The sequence below is a fragment of the Kwoniella newhampshirensis genome, chromosome 11, assembly GCF_039105145.1.
Source record: "Kwoniella newhampshirensis strain CBS 13917 chromosome 11, whole genome shotgun sequence".
Taxonomy (NCBI): domain Eukaryota; kingdom Fungi; phylum Basidiomycota; class Tremellomycetes; order Tremellales; family Cryptococcaceae; genus Kwoniella; species Kwoniella newhampshirensis.
The window spans coordinates 910,348-924,860 of NC_089964.1; the positions used below are offsets into that span (position 1 = coordinate 910,348).

Genomic DNA, 14,513 nt, shown 5'->3' on the forward strand with positions numbered 1-14,513 from the left:
AGAAGAATGAATGTCGATATGCGACGTGTGACAAGATCGAAGTGAGGAGAGGATGCTGGGTCTGAGAGTGACTTGGCTATGGAAGACTGAACGAGTGATGAAAAGGAGTTCCCCCTTGCTAGTGTATGTGTATGTGTCGATCAAGCCCGGTCGAGGTCGTGTATGTTTTCTTTTCTTCTCTTCTGATCAGATCGGAAGTTGAACCGAGTGGCAAATATGTTGAAATGAAAGGGATGTCTTTCTATGCGAACGGAAATGACAGTGAGGACAAGGTATGACGGTGTATATATCTATGCTTCAAGAGAGAAAGCTATGAGTTGGATGAGAACAGGAAGACTGCGAATGAAGAATCAAAAACCCGAAGCGATGTAAACATTTCGTATATGTGTCAACGTCAACACCTACCTAGTCGCGCAGTAATCATCATCCTGCGCAGTTGGATTTCGTGCACGAACAGGTCCTCGGGAACCGACAATCCAAGTTCCCTGATCATATGCATGATTCAACTTCCCGTAGCCAAGTTGCACTGCGACAATGAGCGATACCCTGGTCTAAATCATGCAGCTCATGCTTTTGCCGTCTCTGCTTATTTGACATATCTCGATGTCCCGATTCCACCAGCAACTAAAACAACCCCGAAAAAAAGGAACCACCAACACAAACCACACAATCAAAGGCACCACGGCCCGATCAATCCACGCGAACTGCGGGAGACAGTCGAACGCGATTGTAGAGTACAGGATATATGCATGACCGTCTCTTTCATCATTGAGCTTGCAAACATGTCATACCATCCAACAAGGGACCGCAATGCAGACCCGTGTGCATCGCTAGTTCCCATCTCCGCCCGTGCCCGGGGTCGCACTCCCGCTCCCTCTCTTCAGGATGATACCACTCAGCGGACTTTCCTTCCCACTGCCCCAACTTGGGACAGGTGGTGTCCCTTCTCTTTTCAGTCCCGCTCCCCCAGAAGGAGGTGACAACGGGCCCCAAGTAGGCGATAACTGGGGGAACGATTCACCGAGACCAATACCCCCCGGTGGGAAACTCAAATGTCTCCCTCCACTCGTTCTTGTCCCTGTTGCAGTTTGAGGATGCGCATGATCGTGCAGTAAAGGTGGTGTCGGACTTGCGGACGAGTGAGGTGGTGAAACAGTGATTGGTGATCCAGTGACGGTACCCTGACCTTGGATTTGCTTATTCGAGCCTGAAATTGAGCTCGAAACAGCTTGTTGAGCTAACGCACTCGTCGGGCTGAGTACAGCTCGGGTCACGATACTGGCCAAACTGGGTCCGGATGGCACATTGACCGATGTCTGACCAGAAGCCTTTCCACCTAATGGTGGGAATGCAGGCTCAATAGGGCTAGCAGTTGCGCTGGCGCTGGATCCCGAGCCCGATCCTCCACCGGCCCCAATCGCTGGGGTAAGAGCAGCTGCCGACTTCGCTTGCTGTTCTGCCACAACACTGGGCGGCGGGTGAAAGTTCGGTGTAGGTCTTGGTCGCACGTTTGGCAGGTAGATCCGATGTTGCAACTGAGGTGGCATAAGCGCAGTCGTGTGGTGTCCGGAAAGGTCGTGACCGCCCGCCATTGCGCTTGGCGAGCTTACCGAGGAATTCTGTTGGCCAGCAACTGAAGGGGGTGACTGAGCAAAATTGGAAGGATGGAAAGGCATAGCTGCGGCGTTCACCCCGGACCCTCCACCGATTGGAATGCCACTGGCACCACCAGACGCTGATCTAGATCCGGCAGGATTACTAGCTGCAAGTTTGGGTGGTCGGAAAGCCGGAGAAGTGCTGGTAGGTGGGACGGGATGGGACAAAGAGTAGAACGCGTTGGGATGTGTAGGACTAGGTTGAGAAGGGCTGGGTCTAGCTCCAGCCGATGCAAAACGAGGTTGATAACCTCCAGGAGCACCTCGAGGTCGATAAGCCGGACCGGCAGCATAATGTCCCGCTAGGTTGTTGAGCGATGGGTGCGCAGACAGGCTTCGCCCTCCGTATGGCAGGTCATGATGGTCGTGGTGGGATTGGCCGATCGATTGATTCTGTCCTGTTTGTCCATACCCTGCAGCGTAGTAGGAGGCCGTGCCTCTCCTCGCTACTTTCTCCTCTTCGTTGCGCTTCTCCGCTTCCTCTTTCTGCTTTTCCAGATCTTCGAGCTTTTTCTCTAGTTCTGTTGTCTCTACGTCCCTCTTGGCTCTCTTCGCCTTGAGCTTTTCGACCTTGCCGACGACGTCTGCCAGTTTCTTGTCTTCTTCCGCTCTGACTTTCCTGTCCCTCTCCCTCACTTCCTCTTCATGCTCCTTGGCGACCTTCCACTCGTCGCGGAAAGCATCGACCTCGATTCTCATAGCCTCCAGCCTGGACTCGAGAGTATCCAAGCCACTCTCCACATCACCCATCTCTTTTTCGGCGGCTTCTGCGCCAGCCCATCCCTGCTTAACCTGCTCCTGTACTGCTAAGGCTTTCTGTTTCGCTCGAAGGTCCAATGATCCAGCTTTCTCGATGGCCTTCTTGACAGCTTCAATCTCTGCCTTCAAAGCCGCTTCGTGACGTTGGGATGTTCGACGGGCTTCTTTGATCTGCGCTTGCAGGTGGTCTTTCTCCGCATGAGCCGTGGCGATAAGATGGCGAAGTTGAGCGGCTTGTGTATCCACGGCGTTCAGAATAGGCGTAGGGATAATAGCACTCTCGGGTGAAAGCGTGTCGTGGGAGATGGGAGGCAGGGCATCGAGTGTGGCCACCGCATCTGAAGAGCGAGTGTGGGAGAGTGGGGAGGAGCCGAATGGCGGGTGGGCTGAGGAGCCAGATAGGGAGTTTGAACGAGATCGTGGACGTGATCTAGATCTGAGCGAGTTGGCTCTTGAGCGAGGATGGAAACCAGAGTTCGGAGTGGGAGAAGGAGGTATCAAGACACTGCTTGACACTGAGACACAGCATCAGGGAATCAGCAACGCGTTCACCTCAATAAGCATAGGGAGATGCAATACTTACCGACTCCGTCTCCATCATCCTGACCGAACAGTCCGACCACTCGCAATTCCACTTCATATTCCTTTCCGGGCATCAGACCGTAGACCACAACTACGGCTCTATCTCTGTCCATCCTTTCTCTCTCTTTCTCCTTTCTTCTTCTCCCATTTGCTGTTCCCGGTCCGGCGCTTGACCCGGTCGCAGAACCTTCCTTCTCTGTTCTGGCTTCCGCGGCCGAAAGTCCGAATCTAGCTTTACGCGGTCTCCTTCTTGTCATTGTTCCTTCTTCCATCCCGTCTTCCGCCGTATTGACATTCTCTGTCTCACCAAGCCCACTCGTGATAGCTTGTGCTTGTGACGCTGATGCTGAGGAGGGTTCATCTTCCCAATCACCGAAATCGTCTTCGTCATCTTCGCTCACATGAGCGTAGATCCTGGACCAAGGTTGACCGTTGACTGAAACAACTACACCATGACTCAGTAGATCTTTGAAACTCGTTGATCCTTCCACCAAAGCGGAATAATCGCTCTCTTCGAACAGATCTTCGTCATCCGTGAAATCGCCAGGCGCAGAGCGTCGATGTTGTCGTCCGGCCTGTGCCTGTGATCGTTTCCGCGATTGATGCTGTTGCTGTTTCGAATGCAATGGTGAATGAGCGTGGGTGTGATGGGAAGAATGAACGAGATGTTGGGTGGGTGTATGAGGAAGATGGGTTGGTGCAGGTAAGGGAGGTGAGAGTGATAATGAGAGTGTGAGAGCGAGAGGAGTGAGTTCGAGGATGGTGAGCGTCAAGGGCCGTGTATGAGGAGAGACAGTGTGCCATTGTGCCGAAGCAGAGGGAGACGCCATGGTGGAGTGTGTCATGGATGGAGAGGGTGGCCAACGACAGTCGTGCGAACGGCAAACGAGAGGTGAAAGCCAGTGATGGCAGATGCTGGGCCGAGCCGCAGGAGGATTGTGGATCCGTGCCGAGTTAAAAGTCTACTCTCTGAACTCTCTGAAGTCCAAGTACGAGGTAAGGAGTGATATCACCGTTGATGAGAATGCAGCAAAGCGAGTCGTCCGTCACGTTGAGATTACTTCTTCTTTTCCAGTGCATCTTCTTTCCCGCGGACATCCACCTCGATCTCCGTCATCAGGTCACTCGCAACAACAAGTCAGGACAAGGAATTTCAGATCCTTCATTGGATTTAGATGATACTATCTCACAACTGTTATCGACCAAGTACGACGACGAGAACAGCTCCCGTAGCCCAGCCTCCACGCAAACGACATCCAAGATGGCAGCGTCCCAGCAGTCTGCGATCGACCAGCATGATCTGGACCTGCCGGGATCCAAACACAAGGTCATTGGGCTTGTGTCCGGAGGCAAAGATAGCTGTTTCAATCTCATGCACTGTATTGCGAACGGACATGAGATCGTAGCGCTTGCTACGCTGACTCCTGAGCCTGGCGTTGGTGAGCATATCGCCTCCGTCTTACACATCTCCCTGATTTCATCTGTTCCCAGTGACTCCATCGTCCTCCAGTCCAGTCGTCCTATCCTCAAGCTAGCTTCGAACTAGACATAGTTGCTGATTTGTAACTCGCTTTCATGTCTGATTATAGATGAACTAGATTCCCACCTCTATCAATCCGTAGGAACCCATCTTCTCCCTCTTCTCGCCAAATCGATGGGCCTACCCCTGTTTACCAGAGTTATCAAGGGCAAAGCTGTTGCTAAAGGACCAGAGTATGGGAGTAGGCTAAGAGGCGGAGAAGGGAGTGGACAAGAAGGGGATGAGACTGAAGATCTGATGAGCTTGTTGGGGAAAGTAATGGTAAGTCTTCCCCCGAGGTTTTCTAAGTCTCGCCCACACTTGTGAGGTACTGTACATCGCTTCAATCATCCAAGATAGCAAACTCAGACCGTTATTATCCCCAACTTCCATCTTCCTGATCCTGTTTAAAGCTGACTACAATACTCCCTGACCTCTTCAATAACATCTACGAACCATCCTCATCTCCTTTACCTTCTCACACACTCACAGTCAGCTCACCCCGAAGCCACAGCTCTAGCTTCCGGAGCTATCTTATCGACATACCAACGTCTGCGGATCGAGCACGTCTGTACCCGACTCAACCTGACTTCCTTGAGCTATCTCTGGCAATCTGCTCAATTGCCTTTACTGGACAGTATGCTGAGTAGTGGGGTAGAGGCTGTTATTATGAAAGTAGCAGGTGTGGGTCTAGGTGTAGGAGTGGTTGGGAAGCAGTTGGGGCAGATCATGGGTCTATTGCGTCGACTAGTGAGTTATCAGTTCTCATGTCGGGCTCATTCTCCCGTTCCTGTACAATGCAAGGGATTCTGGGTCGAGAAGGGAAAGTCAAAATCTATTGTGTGACATACTGATGTAAGTTCTCGTAATACAGGAACAAACCTACGGCTCACATCCTGCGGGTGAAGGAGGAGAATATGAGACACTTACGCTCTCCACACCACTCTTCTCACATCGACTACGTCTTACGAAGACTCGGACAATAATAACGGATCCCGAACCGTACCCTGTGGCATATCTCAAAGTGGAAGAAGCAGAGCTGGAAGAGAAGGAAGGGTGGTCGAAACCCACTGTGAGAGAGCTGAGGGACATGCTGGGATTGAGTGGGGACAGTGATGGCAGAGGACGAGAAGGATTGGATGAGGAGGGGTTGGATGCTCTGGAAGAGCTGGGCGACGTGAAGATGGAGGCTAGGTCGACGGAGGGTGACCTCGATCGGGTGGTACCAATGAGCATTGAAGACGCTACTTACGACGAGGAGCACGAGGAGATCGTGAGATTTGGACGAAATGGAAGGTGGTTTGCGGCGAGCGTGAACGGTCAAACGGTGGATGGGGAAGATGTAGGACAAGAGCTTCAGAGATGTTTCGAATTCATATCAGGTGAGTATGCAAGTGATCTCAGCCTCATCCCTTTCGATGTCCGTGGTACTCTGCATTCACGACTTTGTGCACTTTCACTGACCATCAATGTTCAGCCACCTTGAAAGCGAATCACCTCTCTCTTCCCCTCCACGCGACGCATATCACCCTACTCCTCTCGTCCATGTCCCTCTTCCTGCCCGCCAACGAGGTGTACAAGACATATTTTGGTACCAGTCCACCTAGTCGAGCGACCGTGGCTGTTCCTCTTGAGAAAGAAAGGGTGAGAGTAGAAGTGGTCGGGTTTGACGATCAACCAATGAGCGCAGAGAGAATGGGCTCAAATCAGCTGGTCGGAGGTCGTTCAGGTCTACATGTTCAAGGTTTGAGTTATTGGGCTCCTGCGAATATAGGTCCGTACTCTCAAGCTGTTGTGGTGAGTCAGATATCTGCGTTAAGGTGGAGACTTTGACTGCAAGTACAGTGCTGCTTGCGTCTGAACTGCCTCTTATATCGCATCACTTAAGGCAGTCAACTAACAAAGTCTCATAGGTCAACTCCCGCCTGTTTCTAGCGGGACAGATACCCCTCATCCCAGCTTCTCTCACCCTCCCTCGTCCTCCTTCGCCTCCCACATCCCCTTATTCTCATCAAGCGACGCTAGCGCTGCAACATGTGAGGAAGATCGTGGAAGTTCTGCGGAGTAAGAACTCGACAGGAGGAGGGTGGGAAGGATGGATCGAAAGTGCTGTTGCATGGTGGGCTGCACCTCCTGATGGTTGTCAGGGGGAGGCTGTAGGTGTCGTCAGAAGAGCATGGGACATCTGGACTCGGACTGTGAGTCACTTTGTGTCTCATCCACGTCTGTTTGCGTAACGTGTAATAGTTCTCAGATGAGTATGCTGATAGCGAATTCTAGATCGGAGGTGAAGCAGCACCTGTAGTCTTCGTTCATGCGAAGGAATTGCCCAAAGGAGCATTGGTAGAATATCAAGTCAACTTGCATACAGGCAGACCCGGATTTATGGAAGATCAACGGGAGGTTCGGGGTGTATCCCAAACAAGTGATGACAACGACGACGGAGACGACGAAGACGTCGACGAACTGGGAGCTTTGTATTCGCAAGGGAGAGAGGGAAGTGTATGGTGGGAGAGTGTGGTCACCGGTGGACGAAGGCAGCAAGGCAGTCGGGCTATCTTGTTCTTGGAAGGCACGTCACTCTTTCCGACTAGCGAATATCTTGCGGCTGATGATGAGGTGTTTATACTGTAGATATCGACTCGCTGAGGGGCTTATCAACATCACACCTAATATCTGCCCTTTTATCACGTTCTGTCATAGTCCGGATCTACCATCGACTGCCCCTTTCCCATGAAGGTCAAATGAAACGTAAGCGCAACCCAAAATCCTATTCTCGGGTCTATCCTCTTATCATATTAATGTGAGAGAAACCGATCTAACTCCCTTCTGACTGTGAATTGCAGTTTCATCATTTCTGGAAAGTCGTCGTGGTAGCACCCCCGATACAAAGGCAGAGGGCCGAGAAGGATGCTGGACCTTTATCCCAGTCTTGTCTATCCATGATCGTGCGGGGGTATCTGCGAGAGCAGCACTGGAGATATTTGGTGTGTAACATGGTACTGCAGTGACGGAGTGGCGTCAACAAGATGGCTTTGCATGTGGATGATGTATGACTACATTTCACCTTTTCTCCCCAGATGATGGGACAGCTGGATCGACATCCCCCGGGTCGAACCCTGCATGGTCTAATACGATCGTCTCCCTCCCTGCTTCTCTTCCCTTCCCTTCCCTTGCCCCTTCCCATGCTACACGGGTGAGAAGTGAGAAAGCGGTAAGTGAGCCAAAACAATCCGGTTAGTTTTAGTGACCTGAGTGAGCGTTTCATCCATAGAGGTGTGTCTGACGCGTAAAGTTGCCCTGAAAGACACTGGTGCGAGAGTCTGGAATTTGATTTCTTTTTGTCCCGATCCCTCCAATCTTGGTTATTCTCAACACCTTCATTCTCTCCCACACCTTCCACACTAGCCATCCTCATCCTCATCCTCATCCTCGAACATCGTACCGAACCTCTCAGTCCTCACCAACCTCTCACTGTCGCTCAACATCATCATCATCATCCTCGAAAAAATCCCCCCAACTACATCGTTCCTTGCGTTGAACCCCCCACACTCATTACCGCACTGGCGCGCGGATCAACCAGACCATCTATCTATATCAAGCCCCGTCTTCGCTGGAACGAAGCACGGTTGTCTCGTCCCTCATATCTGAACAACACATCTACCATCTTATCGTGACTCCGTACTTGACCATCCTCGACAATCACTCGACTATCCTTTGCGTGCTGAGAGATCGGAGAGCTTGTCTTGACGGAGGTTTTCGGACGGAGGGCCGCAATTTCAAGCAACAACAATAACGATTCGTCAAGTCCTTTGACTCACGAGTCACCTTCGACAAAGCATTCATCATCGTCACTCTTCTCTGTCTCAGAGAGCGTACATCCATCGCTCTGCTTCCTTCACTGTCTTTCCGACATCTTTCTTGCACTGCCCTCGACGGCCTCGCAGCTATCGCTCGGTCCCCCTGCTATCTTGCAGTCTAGCCAAAGGACTTTACAGATCGAGAACGAACGGACGGACTCTGAGCATTGTCCGAAAGATGTGTTGTCAGGCAGATTGGAAGCGAGAGGTCGTACCGGACCACAAGGTGAGGATCTATACGGTCTGGTATCTCCTTCTTTCCCGACCACTCGTTAACGCGCCATGTCCTGCGCTTGACTTCGACGATCAGATGTGCGACGATCAAGCGCCACTGGACGTAACGTCACACCATTGTCTACCTTCCGTCACTGTTGTTTTGATGTGTGTGTGGAAGAATTGTAGCTGACAAATGACATTGTAACTCCAGTTCGATTTCATCAATGTTCGGGAATTCCACAAGACGGATATCTGGACTCGGATCAAGTGAGTTGTGTCCATCTGTGTGACAACCTGAAGTCACAGAGAGGCAAAGCTGATCATCTTTGTCGCCTCACAGATACATATTTCGATATGTCTGGTTACTCAAGTCGATAGCGGTATATGGCCTGGATATATTCACGGCGGTGACAATGATCTCGTCTGACCATGTAAGTGCCCGACTGACTACTTTATCGCACAGATGATTCCGTCACACAAGGGCGATGAATGAGGTCAAACAGAGAGATCGAGTAAGAGCTGATCGTGAGCCTCGCAGTGGACAAACTCGCTCACATCGAAGTGCGACTACGGATGTGCTGTTGACGTCAAGTACAGTATCGCCAAATGGGTTTTCGTGGGGTGTATTATCTTCTCTTTCCTCTTGGTGAGCGAGCAACCAATAGCTGTCCTGCTATCGCCATGATCTCGTTGGCTGACCTCCATCCTACACTGTTCATCAGCTTGGCTACGAAACATACCGAGCGAAGAGGGTGATCGACTCGAGAGATATCTCATATGCGTTTACCAACTTGATTGCGAACGACTACTATTCCTTCCGTAAGATTGTGCCATTGATTAAATGGGCATGACCCTCCGTACTAACCATTGAAGCACAGGGTCATACGATAACTTCTGCTTGTTCTGCCAAATCGAGTCGTCATCAAAAAAGAAGGATGACTTCGCCTTCTTCGTCTTCTTCACTTTCAAGGGCAAGTCGACTGGGTCCTCGTCTTGTTCATTTTGCTGACATTCAAACATCAACTGCTTGCAGAGTGGAAACGTCTCTTGCTGGCCGACGGACCCCGTCAGTCCATCAATGCGCTTCTTCTTTACTCCTTCGGCAAAGCGAACAACTTCCAGACAAATGATATTCCAGCTTACTGGGACAACTCGGCGATTACTGCGATGTTACTTTTCTCAATGATCTTCACCGTTTTGATCTTCTTGGGCAGTTTGGTCTTGTTGATCGTTGCGGCCGTATGCTATATTCCTCTTTTGTGCTATATTCAAGGTAACTTGAAGGTGAGTTTGATGTAGGAGTGCCCGAATTTATTTACCGCGGAGTTGATAAGATCCATTCGTTAGGAATACGTCTGTCACAAAGTAGACAAGCGAATCACCGAGCTCATCAAGAAGAATCAACGACAACGAATAGCCCGAATGGCGGCGATGGAGAAAAGGGTGGCCAATGGCGGCGTCAAGAGCGTCAAAGGGGAATACGCTACCAACACAATCAATGGGTTGATACCTCAACCCACTCTGCCTCAAGTGTTGCTGGACGACGACGAGGATATGAGGATGAGGACGGCGAGAACGAAGGCTCTGAGAGCTGGAATGGACTTGCCTTCTTCTGACTTTGGAGCGAAGAGTGCGGAAGCAGGTTATGCCTCTCAACCGCCCGCAGGGTATGAGTATCCACCGCCGGGCGAATATGCTGTGTATCAGAACTATTCGGACGAGTTTAACAGGTAAGCTGTCGAAAGGCGTTCCCCTCGGTATTCAGCTGACAATGATGCACAGCTCCACCAACCTTACAGCGAATGCCGCACCCTTGGGTATATCGTATCCACCTCCAGTGGCACCAGTGCACACTGCTTCATATCAGTCTATCCATTCGTACGCTCCTACATCGACTCAACCATCTTTCCCACCTTCACGCTCACAATCCGACTTCCAACGTTATGGCGCCAATGGACGGACATCACCATATGGTGCAGCACCGAGTTACGACTATGACCATGATTATGATTATAGACGCGATTCTGAGGTCAGTCGATTGGCGTATGATCGAAATATTGGGTCGGGTTATTATGGTGGTGGTCAAGAAGTAGGGAGAGGTGAATGGAGATGAATGATCAGTGGTAGAGGGGATGTCGATCAGATTGTATCCAATGTAACGTGTATCAATGCATAGTATTCGCCGTCATGGTATCTCGGTATCGATTTCGTCACGGCCGAGGATTCATGTACCGACCCATTCGTGACATGGAGATCGCCAAGTTCGCTTGCAATAGCTAAGGCCGAATCTCCCATGAGCCTGGATGATCGTCATGGTCACGGACACCTGTGAATCTGTTGTCCATCTTGCGATCACTCACCAACACGGACCTTTGATCGACGAGCCTGGATAGAGACTGGATACAGAAATCGAGTCTTGGAAAGTCTCGTGCGCCACAAGTGATCATGACAGTCACAATACGATCATGGCCACATCTCACTACTGTACAAGTGACCAGCTACGTTGCGTGAGGTATGTCTGTAGCTGTAGGTATGTAGTTCGGCCAGTGACCAAAGACCACTGCTCAGTCATTCGAGTTGGGTGAGTCTGGGAGAAATCGGAAGGGAGGTCGAATTGGACTTGCGATTTTTGCCCAATGAGTAAATAACTCTTTTTCCACATCGACTCAAGCTGAGAAAAAAAAAGATGGTACAAAAACATCCCAAGTACAAGTATAAGTTTGCTGCGACTTGGTCAGAGACAAAACGCGCAGTGACTCGAGTGGAGTGCTAGAGGTACTCGAGCACAGTGAAACCGAAACCCAGTTGCAGCTGGGTGATCGCATACGTCTGTAGTAGGGTATCGTTCTCGATATCAGATGATGTTATATGGTTTATTCGAGATTTGCCCAGATGTAAGGAAGGGATCCCAAAGTCAGCCCAGCCACTGAGAATTGTATAAGTGTACACTGTAGCTGAAATACCGACTTGGCCGTGCAACAGGCCGCTGACGTTGTGGTGATGTGAACATGGACTAAAAGAACACGCCGTGCATTTGCGCGAGCCTCCTGCATTTACATCAGTACCTCATGCACACCTCCTCATGCTGACGGAGAGATTGGATTTGGAACCGGTGCATCCCATGATACGTGATACGACGACAGAATCCCCCTCCGCATGTCGACAATAAGAAAAGCCAATCGAACCGATTACTTCTTCTTACCGGCGACGGCCTTACCGACACGTCGACCACTGAATCAAAGAAGAAGATGTCAGCAACGTGTTCAATCGTCTGTGGACAACGTTGCAAAACTCACGTGGTCTTGGTGTGTTGACCCCTGACTCGCAATCCCCAGTGGTGTCGAAGACCTCTGTGAGATCGGATCTTCTTCAACCTCTCGAGATCCTCTCGGAGACGCTGGTCGATGACGTTGGAGAGCACGTGGTGGTTCTTGCCGTCGTTGATGTCTCGCTGCCTGTTGAGGAACCAGGTGGGGATCTTGAATTGGGCGGGGTTCTGCATGATGGTGACGATTCGCTCGAGCTCATCCGAGTTGAGCTCACCGGCCCTAGAATTGATAACCAGGAATTGTCAGCGTCATACGAAGAATCGCAGATAGCAGGGGGAGGGGGTACAAGGGGAGCGGTGAAGAGCGTAGAGGTGGCAAGCTCCGAACATCGACAGAATTCGACATGTTCTGAAGTCGATCAAGCTGCCATCCTTCTGCGTTCCCCGCCCCATCCCCCTATCCTCCAACGACAGAACACCCACCTCTTGTTGAGGTCGACATCGGCCTTCTTGCAAACCAAGTTGGCGTATCGTCGACCAACACCCTTGATCTCGGTAAGAGCGTACATGATCTTGCCTTGACCCTTGACGTTGGTGTTAAGGAGACGGAGGATGTGCTGTAAAATGACAACGATCCGTCAGCATGATGCTCCCATTCCGCCCTTCCAATATCCTGGTCCCCAGCCCCTCTCTCTCAGATCATCCTCCTCGATTTCTCTCGACACTCCGTTCTCTTTCTCCAATCTATCCCCATCTTCTGATTGTATGTGCCTCGACGAAAATCACGATACCTACTTGGAATTGCTGGTGAGCTTCGAGAGGAGCGAACGACATCTTGGCGAATCTTTCTTTTGGTTAAAAGGGAAAGAGGTCTGTTAGAGAGGCAAGGAACAAATGTCAGCTCTATGTTCTCCATCGGTGATCTCGTCCAGGACCCCTTGATCTTCTCCATCTTCCAACCTCGACCCGATCCCTTCCTGGCAGTTTCGAACCATCCGAAATGTCCCTCTTCCGTTCCCGTTTCTCCATGCCTCGTGTGCTGGACGTGGTATGACTTACCAGCTTTTGTAGTATAAGATGCCAACAAGACTTGAAGGTTAAGACAGAAAGGGACGGAGAGAGATAGGTATAACAAGGCAGCAAAGAGGCGATTTTGCAGTTTGTCGCAGACCCACAGAGTCGAGAGTCAGCGTCAGCGAATGGCACCCCGTCTACGGTGAGGATCGCATCTACGGTGAGAGGTATTATTGGGATTAAATGGATTAAAATGGGGAATAATTATTTCGGTCCAAATGGATCGGAGTTTCGCGGAGTTTCGTCTTCTTCTCTCATCATCCAAAAGGGAAAATGCCACATTCATCCTCCCTCTCACCACCGTACCACCAGACCTGCACACTGCAACACTGCAGACCGCACCACCACTCACATTCTTGGTTACAAGTCCTCTCTTCATCGATCAGAAGACCTTTTCCTCATCCTTCAAGTCGACATCAGAACACGGCAAAATGTGAGTGGGAAAAGATCATGACACAGTATGGAGGAGGCTATGCTGCTGGGGATGGAGAGGGAAACAGGACCGGGAAACAGGACCGAATGCTGACGATTTTTCGATGCTTTCTCTTCGTCGTTATGAACATAGGGTCAACATGTGAGTTTCACCTTGACCAAATCAAGACAAGGAGAACATATGCTGATATCGTTCGCTCCCCCTTTAGCCCCAAGTACGTTACATCCCTTCATTGTTGTCGCGACGAGGTGGAGATTCGTGGATCACTGGCGAGAAGAAGTGGCCTAGGATGGAATGGATACTGACAAGAACTTTTCACTTTTCGTTAAATCAGGACTCGCCGAACCTGTACGTTTGAGTTACTTCCGATCATTCTGGGGACAATGATAGACTGATACTCTGCCTTGATTAAAGACTGCAAGGGCAAGACCTGCAAGAAGCACACCCCTCACAAGGTGACGCAGTACAAGAAGGGCAAGGACTCTTTGGCCGCCCAGGGAAAGCGACGATACGACCGTGAGTGGAGGTCTTCTTCAACGCTCGCCAGAAGAGGAGTGTCCATAGGAGGATGGGGATATGTCGAAGGCGTACCACCATGTTCAGTGTGCGCAATGGGGACGGTGTCTGCGAATGGAGCTGCCGGAAGCGAAAACACATCAAGCTGATACACTTCTACTCGTACAGGAAAGCAGTCCGGTTACGGTGGTCAGACCAAGCCCGTCTTCCACAAGAAGGCTAAGACCGTGCGTTGTCCCACGGTTAATTGTGGAAGTGAGGGGTCAATCACTGACAGACAACTTCCTCCTTCATTATATTGTTCCATGCCTATCCTTCGTCGACATCATATCCCGCACTCGATCCTTCGTCGACATCTCATGCCACACTCGATCTTTCATCCCGATCTCATGGTATTCGACCATCAACAGACCAAGAAGGTCGTCCTTCGTCTCGAGTGCACTTCTTGCAAGACCAAGCACCAACTCTCTCTCAAGCGATGCAAGCACTTCGAACTCGGTGGAGACAAAAAACAGAGAGGTCAAGCCATCAATTTTTAGGCGGAGTCTCTATGCTTCATGGTCGTGCAAGTCTGGAGGAGGTCTTCCGGTGTTGCGCTCTCTGTTTGTTGGGAATATGGAGGGAGTGCCTC

The 14,513-nt window shown here is 50.7% G+C and overlaps 5 protein-coding genes across 5 annotated transcripts; 3 read left to right on the forward strand and 2 right to left on the reverse strand.

Annotated features, from left to right (window-relative positions):
• Window positions 1–830: 830 nt before the first annotated feature.
• IAR55_005510 (uncharacterized protein) lies at window positions 831–3,841 on the reverse strand (the record flags this gene model as incomplete). Its single annotated transcript, XM_066948601.1, has 2 exons — window positions 831–2,929; window positions 2,998–3,841. The coding sequence occupies 2 exons, from the start codon at window positions 3,839–3,841 to the stop codon at window positions 831–833; spliced, it is 2,943 nt and encodes a 980-aa protein (XP_066801169.1).
• A 416-nt stretch (window positions 3,842–4,257) lies between these two features.
• Window positions 4,258–7,510, forward strand: IAR55_005511 (uncharacterized protein; the record flags this gene model as incomplete). The annotated part of the gene is made up of 9 exons (XM_066948602.1): window positions 4,258–4,435; window positions 4,586–4,797; window positions 5,008–5,265; window positions 5,390–5,897; window positions 5,993–6,312; window positions 6,429–6,713; window positions 6,796–7,087; window positions 7,150–7,266; window positions 7,362–7,510. The coding sequence occupies 9 exons, from the start codon at window positions 4,258–4,260 to the stop codon at window positions 7,508–7,510; spliced, it is 2,319 nt and encodes a 772-aa protein (XP_066801170.1).
• Window positions 7,511–8,553: 1,043 nt separating this feature from the next.
• IAR55_005512 (uncharacterized protein) lies at window positions 8,554–10,704 on the forward strand (the record flags this gene model as incomplete). Its single annotated transcript, XM_066948603.1, has 9 exons — window positions 8,554–8,601; window positions 8,803–8,858; window positions 8,932–9,022; window positions 9,130–9,237; window positions 9,314–9,410; window positions 9,470–9,562; window positions 9,625–9,875; window positions 9,939–10,321; window positions 10,374–10,704. 9 exons carry the CDS (start codon window positions 8,554–8,556, stop codon window positions 10,702–10,704), a joined length of 1,458 nt encoding a protein of 485 aa, XP_066801171.1.
• Window positions 10,705–11,779: 1,075 nt separating this feature from the next.
• On the reverse strand, window positions 11,780–12,693 carry IAR55_005513 (40S ribosomal protein uS13; the record flags this gene model as incomplete). Its single annotated transcript, XM_066948604.1, has 4 exons — window positions 11,780–11,822; window positions 11,888–12,139; window positions 12,343–12,476; window positions 12,655–12,693. The coding sequence occupies 4 exons, from the start codon at window positions 12,691–12,693 to the stop codon at window positions 11,780–11,782; spliced, it is 468 nt and encodes a 155-aa protein (XP_066801172.1).
• An 853-nt stretch (window positions 12,694–13,546) lies between these two features.
• Window positions 13,547–14,421, forward strand: IAR55_005514 (60S ribosomal protein eL42; the record flags this gene model as incomplete). Its single annotated transcript, XM_066948605.1, has 4 exons — window positions 13,547–13,580; window positions 13,781–13,882; window positions 14,051–14,109; window positions 14,293–14,421. The coding sequence occupies 4 exons, from the start codon at window positions 13,547–13,549 to the stop codon at window positions 14,419–14,421; spliced, it is 324 nt and encodes a 107-aa protein (XP_066801173.1).
• Between the last annotated feature and the right edge of the window lie 92 nt (window positions 14,422–14,513).